Source organism: Somniosus microcephalus, chromosome 16, assembly GCF_052327205.1.
Source record: "Somniosus microcephalus isolate GS21.2 chromosome 16, FLI_Smic_1.0, whole genome shotgun sequence".
NCBI classification, from domain to species: domain Eukaryota; kingdom Metazoa; phylum Chordata; class Chondrichthyes; order Squaliformes; family Somniosidae; genus Somniosus; species Somniosus microcephalus.
Window position 1 is genome coordinate 74,471,108 of NC_141002.1, and position 13,921 is coordinate 74,485,028.

Sequence of the window (13,921 nt, forward strand, 5' to 3'; positions counted from 1 at the left end):
GGCTCATCCTTCTTCTGTTTAGTTTGCTTAATTTTTTTACAGCATGTTCCTGGAGTAGAAGTTGCACTTTCTGCAGACAGTGTACTTAAATATTACATGGAGCAGAATGAAAGGAGTTCCACACATGGACAGAACTATTTTGTTTTGGTGTATTATAAAATATGCTTTTCAGGTACAACTAAATACGCTACTGAATTATAACAGAATCTTTACCATATATTAAAATGATTGTAGTACGTAGTAAGTGGACTGAAATATTTTCATAATTGTTTAATTATGAAAGATTCCTTCTTATTGGTTGTTTATATTTTGCACTATGCTGTTGTGTATTTGTACAGGATATAAAGAAATCTGCAAACGAGAGATTATGCCTATTCATGATCATTGGTCATAATGAAATAATCTAATATGTAACACAAATCCTGGTTAAACTTAGCAATTAATCATTTAATGGACACATACACTGAAAAAAGAATGTGCTAGATGGGAAAGTAAATATTTTGTGAAATACTCAAATTCAGACCTTTATTGTTTGTGGAGAGTGCTAGAAATAGATTTGGAGAAAAATTGCAGATCCCAGCAGTGAAAAGCTTTCTTGTAATTATCTGCAAAACACGGTGCCATCGGACAAATAAAAGAGAAACAGTGAGTTAAAGCTCACAGCTATTCAATAGCAAGGAATGAGCTTGGCTTTCAAAGTTGATTTATGATAAAGCAAATATATTGAGTTAAGTTTGATTAAAAAAACTTAATTTTTCTAGATTTTCAAAAGGCCTTAAATAAGGTACCACATAATAGACTAATGAATGCGGAGTCAGGGGACAAGTAGCAGAATGGATAGCTAGCTGGCTTCAAGACAGAAAGCAGAGAGTCAGGGTAAAGGGTAGCTATTCAGAGTGGCAGAAGGTGGGAAGTGGTGTTCCACAAGGATCAGTGCTGGGACCAGTGTTCACAATTTATATTAATGATTTAGACTTTGGAATCAAAAACATAATTTCTAAATTTGCAGATAACACCAAATTGTGGGGGGGATAGTCAATACTGAGGAGGACTGCAACAAGTTACAGGAAGACATTAATAAATTTGCAGAATAGGCATATAATTGGCAAATTAATTTCAACACAGATAAATGTGAGGTATTACATTTTGGTAAGAAAAATAGGGAGGTCACATATTACTTGGAAAATATGAATCTAAATGGGGTAGAAGAGCAAGGGGATCTTGGAGTACAAATACACAAATCACTAAAAGTAGTGACACAGGTTAACAAGGCCATAAAAAGAAGCAAACCAAGCACTAGGGTTTATTTCTACAGGGATAGAATTGAAAAGTAGTGAAGTTATGCTAAACTTGTATCGACCCTTGGTTAGACCACACTTGGAGTACTGCGTACAATTCTGGTCACCATATTATAAAAAGGATATAGAGACATTGGAGAGGGTGCAAACAAGATTTACAAGGATGATACCAGAAATGTGAGGGTATACATATCAGGAAAGGGTGAACAGTCTGGGTCTCTTTTCTCTTTAAAAGAGAAGGCTGAGGGGTGACGTAATAGAGGTCTTTAAAATTATGAAAGGTTTTGATAGAGTAGATACAGAGTGTTTCCACTTGTGGGGAAGAGCATAACTAGAGGCCATCAATATAAGATAGTCACCAAGAAATCAAATAGGGAATTCAGAAGAAACTTCTTTACCCAGAGAGTGGTGAGAATGTGGAACTCGCTACCACAGGGAGTGGTTGAAGCGAGTAATATAGATGCATTTAAGGGGCGGTTAGATAAGCATATGAGGGAGAAGGGAATAGAGGGTTATGCTGATAGATTTAGATAAGGAAAGACGGGAGGAGGCTCGAGTAGAGCATAAACACCGGCATAGAGAAGGTTGCGGGTTCAAGCCCCACTCCAGAGATTTGAGGCTGACACTTCAGTGCAGCACTGATCAGGGGATGCTGTCTTTCAGATGAAATGTTAAACGGCAACCCCGTCTTCCCTTTCAGGTTGACGTAAAAGTTCCCATGGCACTATTCGAAAAAGAACAGGAGAGTTCTTCCAGTGTCCTGGCCAATATTTATCCCTCAACCAACATCACTAAAACAGATTATCTGGTCATTTATCACATTGCTGTTTGTAGGACCTTGCTGTGTGCAAATTGGCTTCTGTGTTTCCCTACATTACAAGCGACTACACTTCAAAAGAACTTAATTGGCAGTAAACACTTTGGGACATCCTGAGGTTGTGAAAGGTGCTACTGTATATAATTGCAAGTTCTTTCTTTGATCGTGAAGGAAACTTCTTAACTATTTAACTGCTGTGATACTGAAAGGATAGTATTCTCTACAAAACTGGACACAGCTGAACAAAAGCAAAAAATTATGTTTGTATGTGCTACCATATAACATCTAATATACAGCTAAATAACATATATTTTCCAGTTCACAGGTTGTTCGGATTGCCAGTTAGCTATGAACAGATCAGCAGTGAGTGTTTTGGTTGAGTGGAATCACTTTCCGAATGGAGTACAAGCAGACAGTTACTTGATCACATATGGAACATTATCTCCACTTTTTTCCAGTACTGTGGTGAGATCAGTAACCAAATCTTGCCATATTATTTTGTTAGCTATTATGACAGATTTAACTAAGGATGCACTTATACTCCATAAAGCGAATCACTTCAGATTTGCAGAGCCAGTTTTTACTGGATTAAGTTATTAAACCAGAACATTCCGGTCAAGTAGATATTAAGGTATATTTGATAAATTCAGCCATTAAAAGTAAAGATAAATACATAATTATAAACGTGCATTAAGTTACCGTAACTAATGTTATAAGTAATCACATGGAAAATTTGTATAGTTCTGAATGAGGAAAAATACACATCAAAGTAAGATCACAGGGCTTTGTCTGTAAAGTTGTAGAACTTTGGATACATTAGAAAATATTCCAAATACTGTATAGATTGGATGAATTTAAGATGTTATTTCATACATATTAAATAATTGAATAAAGTCCTTTTGTTAAGCATAATCTCGTACCTGTTTAAGTATTTTGCTCAATTAGCAGTTAATGTTGTACAGTTTTCCTTCTGCTGTTCAGAGACCTGTTCATGGATCAAGTATCATCCTGGATGACCTTCAGGAAAATATGAACTATTATTTTACCATAAAATCAATGAGCAATGGGAAGATCTTAGACAACAAATCATTCACTACATGTAAGTACTAGTTTGCTGTGTAGGCTGATGTGATTTGCAGTCAGGTAGCCATGTTGTGGAGTAAGAAAAAAAAAGCCAATCATTTTCTGTTGTCCCTGTAGTAGTAATGCAAATGTTATCATTTTAAGAATAACCTGATATGAGGCTGGTGTGACGACACAGTGGTTAGATTATTAAACCTGCTGTGGCATGGCAGTGGGCGAATGCAGGTTTGATTTGACTCCACTGGTGAGTTCCTGCTCTTGACTGTTTTGCTCCCTCCCATGGTTCTGGTGTCAACTCAAAGCAGCACTGGTGGAAGCCTGCGAGCTAGTTTCCACCTGCAGGTGAAAAGTTGTTTGAAGACTGGGGGAATTGCCAAAATGACCAAAAAAAAGGCACATAATTAATACTGTACTTCACAACATGGCTATTTGACTATAAGGAAGGATTGAATGAGATATCACATTTAGCTATTCCTTCCAGAGATCCAACCCATCTGATATCTCAAGGAAAGAAAGAAAGACTTCCATTTATATAGTGCCTTTCATGACCACCGGACGTCCCAAAGTGCTTTACAGCCAATGAAGTGTAGTTGCTGTGTAATGTAGGAAGGATTCTCCTTGCCTTCATCCCATGAATATCTGTCTAAATTTATGTTTTATGTAGGCTCAATCTGCTGCCAATCATGAGCACATGATTTAAGCTGACGCTCCAGTGCACTGAGGGAGTGCTGCAATATCAAGGGGTACCATACTTTGGATGAGAGTTAAACCAAGACACTGCTTGCTTAGTCTAGATTTTCAGATGGATGTCAAAAATTTCCATAGTACTGCTTAACAAAGTGCTAGGAGTTTTACTGATGTCCCGGCCAACAATCCACCAACATCACCTAAAACTGATTCATTGACTATTCATCTCATTACTCTTTATGGCCCAGATATTCCGATCCCTACGGGTGGGTATGCGCTGTGTACCCACCCGTAGGGACATCGGAAATGCCGGTTTCAGGCATGCACAGCGCATCTGCTGAAAACCGGCATTTCCAATCTGTCAAGAATGCTCTTGACAGATCCTCCGGCTGCCCTGGAGCAGGGCCTCTACGGGCGGATAGTTCCGCTTTTTGGAGACCCTCCGCCCGCAGAAAACCCTTACAATTCTTATGCCTGGTAAAAGCGTCAGGATAAGAGTTGAAAAAAGTCAAAAAAAAACATTTTTTCACTGATTTATCATTTCAAAATACTTTAAAAAAGGTAAATTTATTTTTAGCCCCGTAAAAAACTTTAATTATTTTTTTCAAAAAATTAAATTTTTGTTTAAAATACTTAATTTATTGTAATTTCAAGTCATTTTAAAAATGTGATGTGTTTTTTTAAAATTTATTTAAAGTTTGACTATGTTTTTTCAATGATCTCCATTCATATATTTGGCAGGCCTTCCTGTCAAATGTATGAAGGGAGATTCCCTTCTGTGATTGGCTCCCCGTGATCCCAGGGACGCTGCGAACTACATGCGCCTCTGGGATACGTGGGCCCTGCACACTTCAAGTTTGGTGAGGCCCAGGAGTGGAAGTGTGTGCATCCCGGGAGCCCTCGGGTAAGAGTGCAGATTTTTCCAGATCGCAGGCTTCCGCCCGCGGGAGGCCTGCGATTGGAAAATACAGGCCTATATATTCTTCTTGTGTGCAAATTAGCAACCTTGTTTGCTTACTAAACAACAGTTACTGTACTTCAAAGTAGTTAAATTTATGTGAAATGCTTTGAGAAGTTTTTGAGGCACCTATAGAAATGCAAGTCATTCTATCCCCTTCTACCTTAAAATAGAATTGTTGTCCTTTTTTAACTTTGAGTTCTATCTTTATAAATTTCAGTGGTACACACTGCAGTTCACAATGTTCTTACATTGAAAACCACTATAGAAAAATTAAATTAAAAATCCAAATTATTTGTGGTTCAAGATTATTTGATTTTGTATTGTTAAATTGTTGAGAAAGCTTAGGGAAAAAACCCAACATTTTAAATTTGACATTTCCCGAGAATTTCCAGCTGAGAGAAATGTTAATGTTTTCTGTCTCTTCAGGTTTGCTTGGAGAAACTGGCATTAAAACAAATGTTTCAACAACTACTGCTTCATTCAATTGGAGTGAGTTTGGGACTGGAATATTTATTACTACAATAAGCCTTAATTTCACTTCATACACTATACCACCAATTGCAAATAAGTATGTATGGAATCAATTAAAACCTGGAACTCTGTATAATGTCACTTTGGAATTCAAGCAACTACATTATGTAGGACTGACTTTGACGCAAGTATTTTATATTATCATTGAAACAGGTATGACAATCAATTATATATCTATGGTCTGTTTTTCTACATTTGTAATGAGTTAATTGTTCTGAATATTTTGAAAGCAGAACATTCTGTAAGAAACACATTTGTTATGTAACCTAAAATTGAAGTGCTATAAAAATCTCAACAAATCAGTTATCATATGAGTTTCAAATTGGGCACATTTTGAAAGCAAGCATGCCACTTGGCACTACACAAGAAAAATAAAGCATATCTTGCTTCTCAGACTGGCGTATTAGAGGAAACATTTTTTCAGGTAGATGTGCATCTCTAATATATTGTAATGGCAAAGTGCTAGTTTATAGGAACAGCAGATGCATAATAATCACTCCAACCACTCAGTTTGCATAATCATCTGCTGTTGACGCAAAATTAAACTGAAAAAATTATATCCTAATAACCTGTTAGAAATAGGCTAATAACATCAGTTTTGTGCTTTTGGAGCATGCTTTTACTGTTTAGAATCAGTATATGTAAGTTTAATGGTGTGTTAATAAAGAGGCTTGAGTAGTGAACACCCTTTCCACTCAATGAAATTATTTCATTTACTGTAAATTGTTGGGTAAAAAGGAAGTTTCGCTTGCCACTGAGATATTTTCATTAGGAGTTTTACTGTATGCAAATATCAGCTAGAATTGCATATTGCATTTTTTTTGGCCAGACTGGATTCTGACATGCAGAAATCCATCACCATGTTTAATAGTCTCCAAATCAACTACTGAGAAATCCACATAAGTAGAGCCTCTGTTTGTCGAATATGAAGTGAAAAATCTCTTTGATTTACCTAAATCCAGAGAATTTAGGAAAAGGTTGTCAAGACCCAAGAATTAGGGACTCTAAGTGTGTGCAGGGATATGACTGAAGTTTAATCAGCTAAAACTGCGCAGCTTGCCACAACAAGGCACTGGTAAACTTCCAGGACCACTCTTATCAGTTAAGGCATTGGCTTGCAGGATTATCTGGAGCCAAATGGAAAGAATCCTAGTGATGGGTCTATTCCTGCAAATGTCCATAACGAGGCAGGCTAGCTGGTTAGTCATCAGTGTCGAGTACTGTGGACTTGTCTGGTTCAGATATCAGATTGCTGAGTCTGCCACAGAGGGTTGACAGTTCCAATCTTCCAACACCAGTTGTGTTGATTTTGGAGCCAATTTGATCCTAAAGATAGCCAGCTTACATTTTCTTTTCCCCTCCTCTGGATCCTGGAGGGTAATAACAAATTGGTCATTAGACAACTGATAAATGTGGAGTTGAGCCCTTGCTAGGTAACCAGGAGTACGCCTCATAAGTGGCAGGGTGAGCAGCACAACTAACCATAAAATATTAAAACACATTGCTGCAATCCACCTGATCACAGCACATATTGTTGTCCAAGGGCCAAATTTCTATAATTGTAAATGTGGACCTCTTGGCGTTTAACTAGTTAATAATACAGTTATTACACTTGTAGCATCATGCCCTCCTGGCTGGATAGGATCTCTCTATAGTTGCTACTGGATCAGAAAAGATTACAAGAGATGGAAAGATGCATCACATTTCTGTGAGTCAGCAGCTAATAGAGCTCACCTTGTTGACATCAATACCGAAGAAGAACATAAGTTTATATCTTCACACCTAAGGTCACTGAATGACCTCAGCATGCTATGGACTGGTCTAAATGACATTGAGGTAAGTAGGAAATCTACTGTTTCATAAATATTTTGAAAATCATCAGTGATGAAGCTTCAAGGGTCATACATAAATAATGGCCATGGAATTAAGAGATGGGGGTGTGCATAAAAGGCCAGAGTCAGATGACCAATAGGTGAATAGGGGTTTTCAGAAATTGTATGGGGCAGGGCGTGGATGGATTTGAAGATGAGGACGTTACATTTAATACAATGAGGGGCAGGCATCATTGTGGGTCAACAGGGGGGTTGATGGGCAAGTAGGACCTAGTATGGAACAGGATACAGGCAGTTGTATTTCAGATAATTGAAGTTTGTGAAGGGTAGAGCCCGAGAGCCAGTAAGGCATTGGATAAATCACTAGAGGTGACAAAAGCATGGATAAAGGTTTCCGCAGTGGAGGGGCTGAGATAGGAGCAGAGATAGGTAATATGATGGAGTGTAAATAAGGTATCTTGGTGATAGATAGGATGTAGAGTTTGAAGCTCAGCTCTGGGTTGAACAGAGTGGCAGAGTTTTTGCGTAGTCTGGTTCGACTTATGTGAGTGGGGAAGGGGCAAAGAATTGGAGTTTATGGCACGGACCAAAAACTGTGGCTTCAATCTTCCTGATATTCAGTCAGAGAAAGTTGTGATTCATCCATAACTTGATGTAGGACAGGCAGTCTGACAGTACAGAGGTGGTGAAGGGGTCGAGAGAGATGGTGGAGAAATAGAGATGTAAACTGATTCTGTGCCAGTGGATGACGTCACTGAAAGGCAGCATATAGATGAAGTGGCCAAAGATAGATCTCTGGGAGAACTCTAGAGCTTACAGTACAGGGGCAGGATGAGAAGCTGGAGATGAGCAGAATAGTTAAATAGCTAGAAGCATGTTTGATTTACACTTACTGTATTGTCATGGAATAAATTATTTTTTTTTGTCTGCCAACTTCACTGCCATCAAAAATGTGGGGCTGGATTTTGCTACGGGGGCGGGTTGGAGGTGGGAAACCCACATTCGGGCTTGTTGTCCCGCCTCCATGGAGATGTGGCCAACCCACTGGATTTTCCTCTGATTGACCTTGTTGAGCCCGCCCTGTGGGCTCAGCAGGCCAATTAAGGGCCACCCGGCAACAGGTGATGTCAGAGATTGACATTTCATCTGTCAAAAGCTTTTGGCAGATGAAATATCAGTGTTTAACAGCTGTTTGAAGCTGTCAAGCACTGAAAAACTGCTAATTCAGCCTCAGTCCTTTCTCAGGATAACTTTAAAATCATTTTGCTGCAGAAACCAAGAAGCTGATTTTTTTTTTAAAAATCTGAGCTTCTGTGGTTCTTGCAGCCAACTCCCGACACCGGAATGCAGGACTCCTGTAAAGGTAAGTAAAAGTAAGTTAAACTTATTTAAACACTTTAAACACTTGCAAAACACTTACCTTTGCACTCCTGCACCCCTCACTCACCTGAACACTGGGCATCTCGACCCCTCCAAGACCTCAGACCCACGTCCCGCCTCGAAAACTTTTCGTGGTTTGGAGCTGTCGGGAAGCCCACAAACCAGCAATAAAAATCGCGAATAGGCAAAAAACTACCTGTTAACTACCTGTTAACAGGCAGTTTAATTGCCTTTAATCCCTTCCCGCCTCTGGGAGTCGGGTTCCAGCACTTGTCGGCAACCCGACTCCTATGAAATTGACTTGGAGGCGGGATGGGGTCGGGACCCCCGGATCTCCGATTTTTATCGCCCGCACGCCTCCAACCCGACTCCAGGGGCTTAGGAAAATCCAGCCCGTGGTATCTGTTTGTTTGTAACATTTCATATAAGGAAATTTCCTGATATATTTTAATGATAAACCAGTTTTTACTTTGTATCCTAGGAGTATTAAGAAGTGCATTCTGAATTAAGTATCAAATGTCATGCTGTATCTAAAATTGTTTTTGTTTGGCAGCCAGATCAATTTTCTTTTTAAACTTATTTTCTAAACAGTTCTACCACTGACAACCCATGAATAGGGTTATGATGAGGTAAATAATATATTATTTGCAGAAGAGATAGTAGTTGGAGGGCACAAATTTAAGATAACCCCGAAAAGTATTGAAGAAGAACTTAGAGAACAATTTCTTTATGTAGTCGGTGATTTGAGTGCTGAATTCCCTCTCATAAATAAATAGTTGTTGAAGCAGAGTCCCCAAATTCTTTTAAAAGGGAATTAGATAGTTGCTTGGAGAAAGAGACTATTAAAGGGTAAGGGGAACAAGTAGGACGATGGATTAGACTAGGTAGTCCATGTGGAGAAAAACACTGGTGCAGACTTGATCGCTGAATGGCTTGTTTCTGGCTGTAATATTCCACGATTCTACGTGTGTTTTCATGTCAAGTTGCTGAATATTTTAAACAGCTGTTTCATAGCATTGCCTTTCTGTGGGAGATTGGCAAAGTTAATTAGCCAAGGGAGTGCTTCCTGCTTATTTTGGGAGTTCATAATGAAGAATTTAAGTGATGAATGGATGCTAGTTAGGATAAGCTTACTTTCTGACCAGATCATCACATTTTTAACCTTTTCCACCACTTGACATGTACACAAACATTTAATCTGCATTTGGAAAATGAAATATTGTTGTTTTTATTAATTAATACAATGGCAATAACATTACATAAAAATGACAAAATGGAAACAGGCCATTTGGTCCAACCAGTCCATGTTGGTATTTATCCTCCACATGAGCAGCAGCCCTAATCCCATGTGCTTATCATTTCCCATATGCCTTTATTCCCCTTTCATTCAACTACATATGTAACCTATTCTTAAATGTTGTAATCATCTCTGCTTCAATCACTCCAGTAGTGCATTCCACGGCATCACAACCCTCTCCTGCTCTCTGTCCTAAATCTCTTACATTTAATCTTATTCTATACCCCATAACCACTAACAAACGTTTGTTTCAATCTACTCTGCCCCATCCCTTCATAATTTTAAACATCTCTATCAAAACATCCCATAATATAATGCTGTAATCAAATTTCACTGGAGCAGTATTTGATTTATGGACAAAATCAGTGCCTTTTCTTGTGTTTTTAATTTTCATAATTTACTGGACTACCAGGAAATCTTTTAGCTCATTGTATTTTTAATTGAACATAAAATCAAACACAGTAAATATTTTTGGTTATTACTAAAAGAGGGGAAAATTTAAGTCATTTACAGAATGAATGCCTTTTTGTGTGTTAGTTATGTTTGTTTTAATACAGCTGCAGCTTTATTATGAATAAGCATAGACAATGCTTAACTCAGTTTTTAAAGATTTGCCATCGGGATGTGGGCGACATATTTAATGCCCATCTCTAGTTGCCCTGAAAAGGTTGTGGTTGACCTTCTCCTTGAACCACTGCAATCCTTCTGCTCATGGTGCTCCCACGATTGTATAGGTTAGGGAGGTCATCGATGTTGACCCAGTAATAATGAAGGAGTGGCAAAATATGTCCAAGACAGGATGGTGTGTGAGTTAGAGGGGAACTTGGAGGTGATGGTGTTCCCACGACATTGCTGTTCTTTCACTTCTTGGTGGTAGAGGTTGCAAGGGAGGGAGGTACTGCTGAAGTAGCCTTGGTGAGTTGCTGCAGTGCATCCTGTACATTGTACATACTGCAGCCACAGTGCACCAGTGATGGAGGGGGTGAATGTTGAGTCCAGTGGCAGGGGCACTGATCCAATCAACTGCTCTGTTATGGATAATGTCGAGCTTCTCGACTATTGTTGCGACTGCACTCATCCAGGCAAGTGGTGAGTATTCTATCACATTCCTGACTTGAGCCTTGTAGATGGTGGAAAGGCTGAGGGTTCTAGAGGTGAGCCACTTGTCATAGTGTATCTAACCTCTGCCTTGCTCTTGTAGCCACAGTGTTGATGTGGCTGGTCCAATTTACAACAACAACTTGTATTTATATAGCGCCTTTAACGTAGTAAAACGTCCCAAGGTGCTGCACGGGAGTATTTTAAGACAACAAGTTTGACACCGATGCACATATGGATAAATTAGGGCAGGTGCCCAAAAGCTTGGTCAAAGAGGTAGGTTTTAAGGAGCGTCTTAAAGGAGGAAAGCGAGGTAGAGAGGTGAAAAGGTTTAGGGAGGGAATTCCAGAGCTTGGGGCCTAGGCAACAGAAGGCACGACCACCAAAGGTTGAGCGATTTATAATCAAGGATACTCAAGAATTAGAGGAGTGCCGATATCTCGGGGGGTTTTGGGGCTGAAGGAGATTACAGAGATAGGAAAGGGCGAGGCCATGGAGGGATTTGAAAACAAGGATACAAGGATATTGAAAACAGGTTACAGCATCCCAAGTACACATCCAAGTACTTTTTAAATGTGGTTAAGGTTTATGCCTCTACCACCCTTTCAGGCAGTGAGTTCCAGACCCCCACAACCCTCTGGGTGAAGAAATTTCCCCTCAAATCCCCTCTAAACCTTGCACCAATTACTTTAAATCTGTGCCCCCTGGTTTTTGACCCCTCTGCTAAGGGAAATAGGTCCTTTCTATCCACTTTAGCTAGGCCCCTCATAATTTTATACACCTCAATAAGGTTTCCCCTCAGCCTCCTCTGTTCCAAGGAAAACAAACCCAGCCTATCCAGTTTTTCTTCATAGCTAAGATTCTCTCCTCCCGGCAGCATCCTTGTAAATCTCCTCTGTACCCTCTCTAGTGCAATCACATCTTTCCTGTAATGTGGTGACCAGAACTGCACGCAGTACTCTAGCTGAGGCCTAACTAGTGTTTTATACAGTTGAAGCATAACCCCCCTGCTCTTGTATTCTATGCCACGGCTAATAAAGGCAAGCATTCCGTATGCCGCCTTAACCACCTTATCGACCTGGCCTGCTACCTTCAGGGATCTGTGGACATGCACTCCAAGGTCCCTTTGTTCCTCTACACTACTCAGTGTCCTACCATTTAATGTGTTTTCCCTTTTCTTATTAGCCCTCCCCAAATGCATTACCTCACACTTCTCTGGATTGAATTCCATTTGCCACAGTTCTGCCCACCTGACCAAATTTTTGATATCTTCCTGCAGTCTACAGCTTCCTTCTTCAGTATCAACCACACAGCCGATTTTAGTATCATTTGCAAACTTCCTAATCATACCCCCTATATTCAAGTCTAGATCATTGATATATACCACAAAAAGCAAGGGACCTAGTACTGAGCCCTGCGGAAAGCCACTGGAAACAGCCTTCCAGTCACAAAAACACCCATCAACCATTACCCTCTGCTCCCTGCCTCCGAGCCAGTTTTGAATCCAACTTGACACTTTGCCCTGGATCCCATGGGCTTTTAACTTCGTGACCAGTCTGCCATGTGGAACCTTGTCAAAAGCCTTGCTAAAGTCCATATACACTACGTCAAATGCATCTAAAGACTTGCAACATGGTGAATCTGTTGTTGAAATGCAATGAGGAAGAGCTTGTGGCTGAGGGAAGTTATCTCTGTAAGGTGGGAGCTTTTACTGTACATTTGAAGCTGTCAACTCAACAGCTGATTCAATGACCACTGAACTCCCACCTCAGCTTGACAGACGTGGTCAACGACTAGCATAGACCCCGTGGGCGAACACATAAAATCAAAGGGTGAGCTCAAATGTATTCTTAATGATCTTTAAAGAAGGTCATAATTACCTGAATGGGTTCCCCGCCGCTGTATGTCGGGTCTGCCCAGGACTGACAGACCCAACATTGGGAAAGGCGCGTGGTGGGTTGACAGTGGGTTCCCGACCCATTGTCAAAAAACCCCACTTTCCCACCCGACCCGCCACCGATCCCGCCCGCCGACACCCCGGAAAATTCCAGCCTATGTAACTTATCTCAATTACTCAAATGTCTAATTAATTATTGATACCGAAGACCAAATCTCTATGTAAAACAGGATATGATTTAAGATGAGAAGTGCATTTATAAAGTGTTGAGACATTCTGGCATATATAGAAAAGCACACTATTAATAGATGCTGTAGATTAAATGACTACATTTATATTTTTATATAAAGCAATCACATTTAAGTCATTTACTCAATATTAAATAACAAGTTGCATTTCTATAATGCTTCTCACATGCAGAGAGACATCTCAAAATGCTTTCAATCACTGATATACATAGGTACTTTGGTTATGTCAAAGCTGTAGTCAGTTATATCAGGGAATTACCTCAAATGACTCTGGGATTGGTTCAGGGACTGTCCCAAATGCGTTCGGAAATGCAAATTTATAACATAAAATAATAATTAGCTTTGGTACTCCAGTGTATACGCAATTAAAATGGCTCCCACATACTATTAAATGCAGTGGCTTGATGGTGCATTGTTTAATCAGCATATGGGAGTCATTTATGACCTTGTAAATCCACTTCTGTATTACAAATAAGAACATAAGAAATAGGAGCCCTTCGAGCCTGCTCTGCTATTCAATAAGATCATGGCTGATCTTCTATCTCATCTCCACTTTCCTGCACTATCCCCATATCCCTTGATTCCCTTAATATCCAAAAACCTATCGATCTCTGTCTTGAATATACTCAGACTGAGCCACCACAGCCCTCTGTGGTAGAGAATTCCAAAGATTCACCACCCTCTGAGTGAAGAAATTTCTCCTCATCTCAGTCCTAAATGACCGACCCGTTATTCTGAGACTGTGACCCCTGGTTCTAGACTCCCCAGCCAAGGGAAACATCCTCCTAGCAT

The 13,921-nt window shown here is 39.8% G+C and overlaps 1 protein-coding gene and 1 long non-coding RNA gene across 7 annotated transcripts in view; one reads left to right on the forward strand and one right to left on the reverse strand.

Moving 5' to 3' along the window:
* The window catches only part of LOC147106289 (uncharacterized), a 313,882-nt gene that overhangs the window by 6,496 nt on the left and 293,465 nt on the right, over positions 1-13,921 (reverse strand). For all 6 annotated transcript variants that reach the window (XR_015081420.1, XR_015081421.1, XR_015081417.1 and 3 more), the window contains one exon: positions 3,036-3,132. This is a non-coding gene — a long non-coding RNA (uncharacterized LOC147106289). The remainder of the gene's footprint in view (positions 1-3,035; positions 3,133-13,921) is intronic.
* ptprq (protein tyrosine phosphatase receptor type Q) overlaps positions 1-13,921 on the forward strand; it is a 278,107-nt gene that overhangs the window by 6,416 nt on the left and 257,770 nt on the right. The window contains 5 exon segments of the mRNA XM_086009276.1: positions 43-172; positions 2,434-2,580; positions 3,097-3,214; positions 5,273-5,530; positions 6,996-7,213. Of these exon segments, the coding sequence (XP_085865402.1) occupies positions 107-172; positions 2,434-2,580; positions 3,097-3,214; positions 5,273-5,530; positions 6,996-7,213 (807 nt within the window). The 5' untranslated portion in view covers positions 43-106.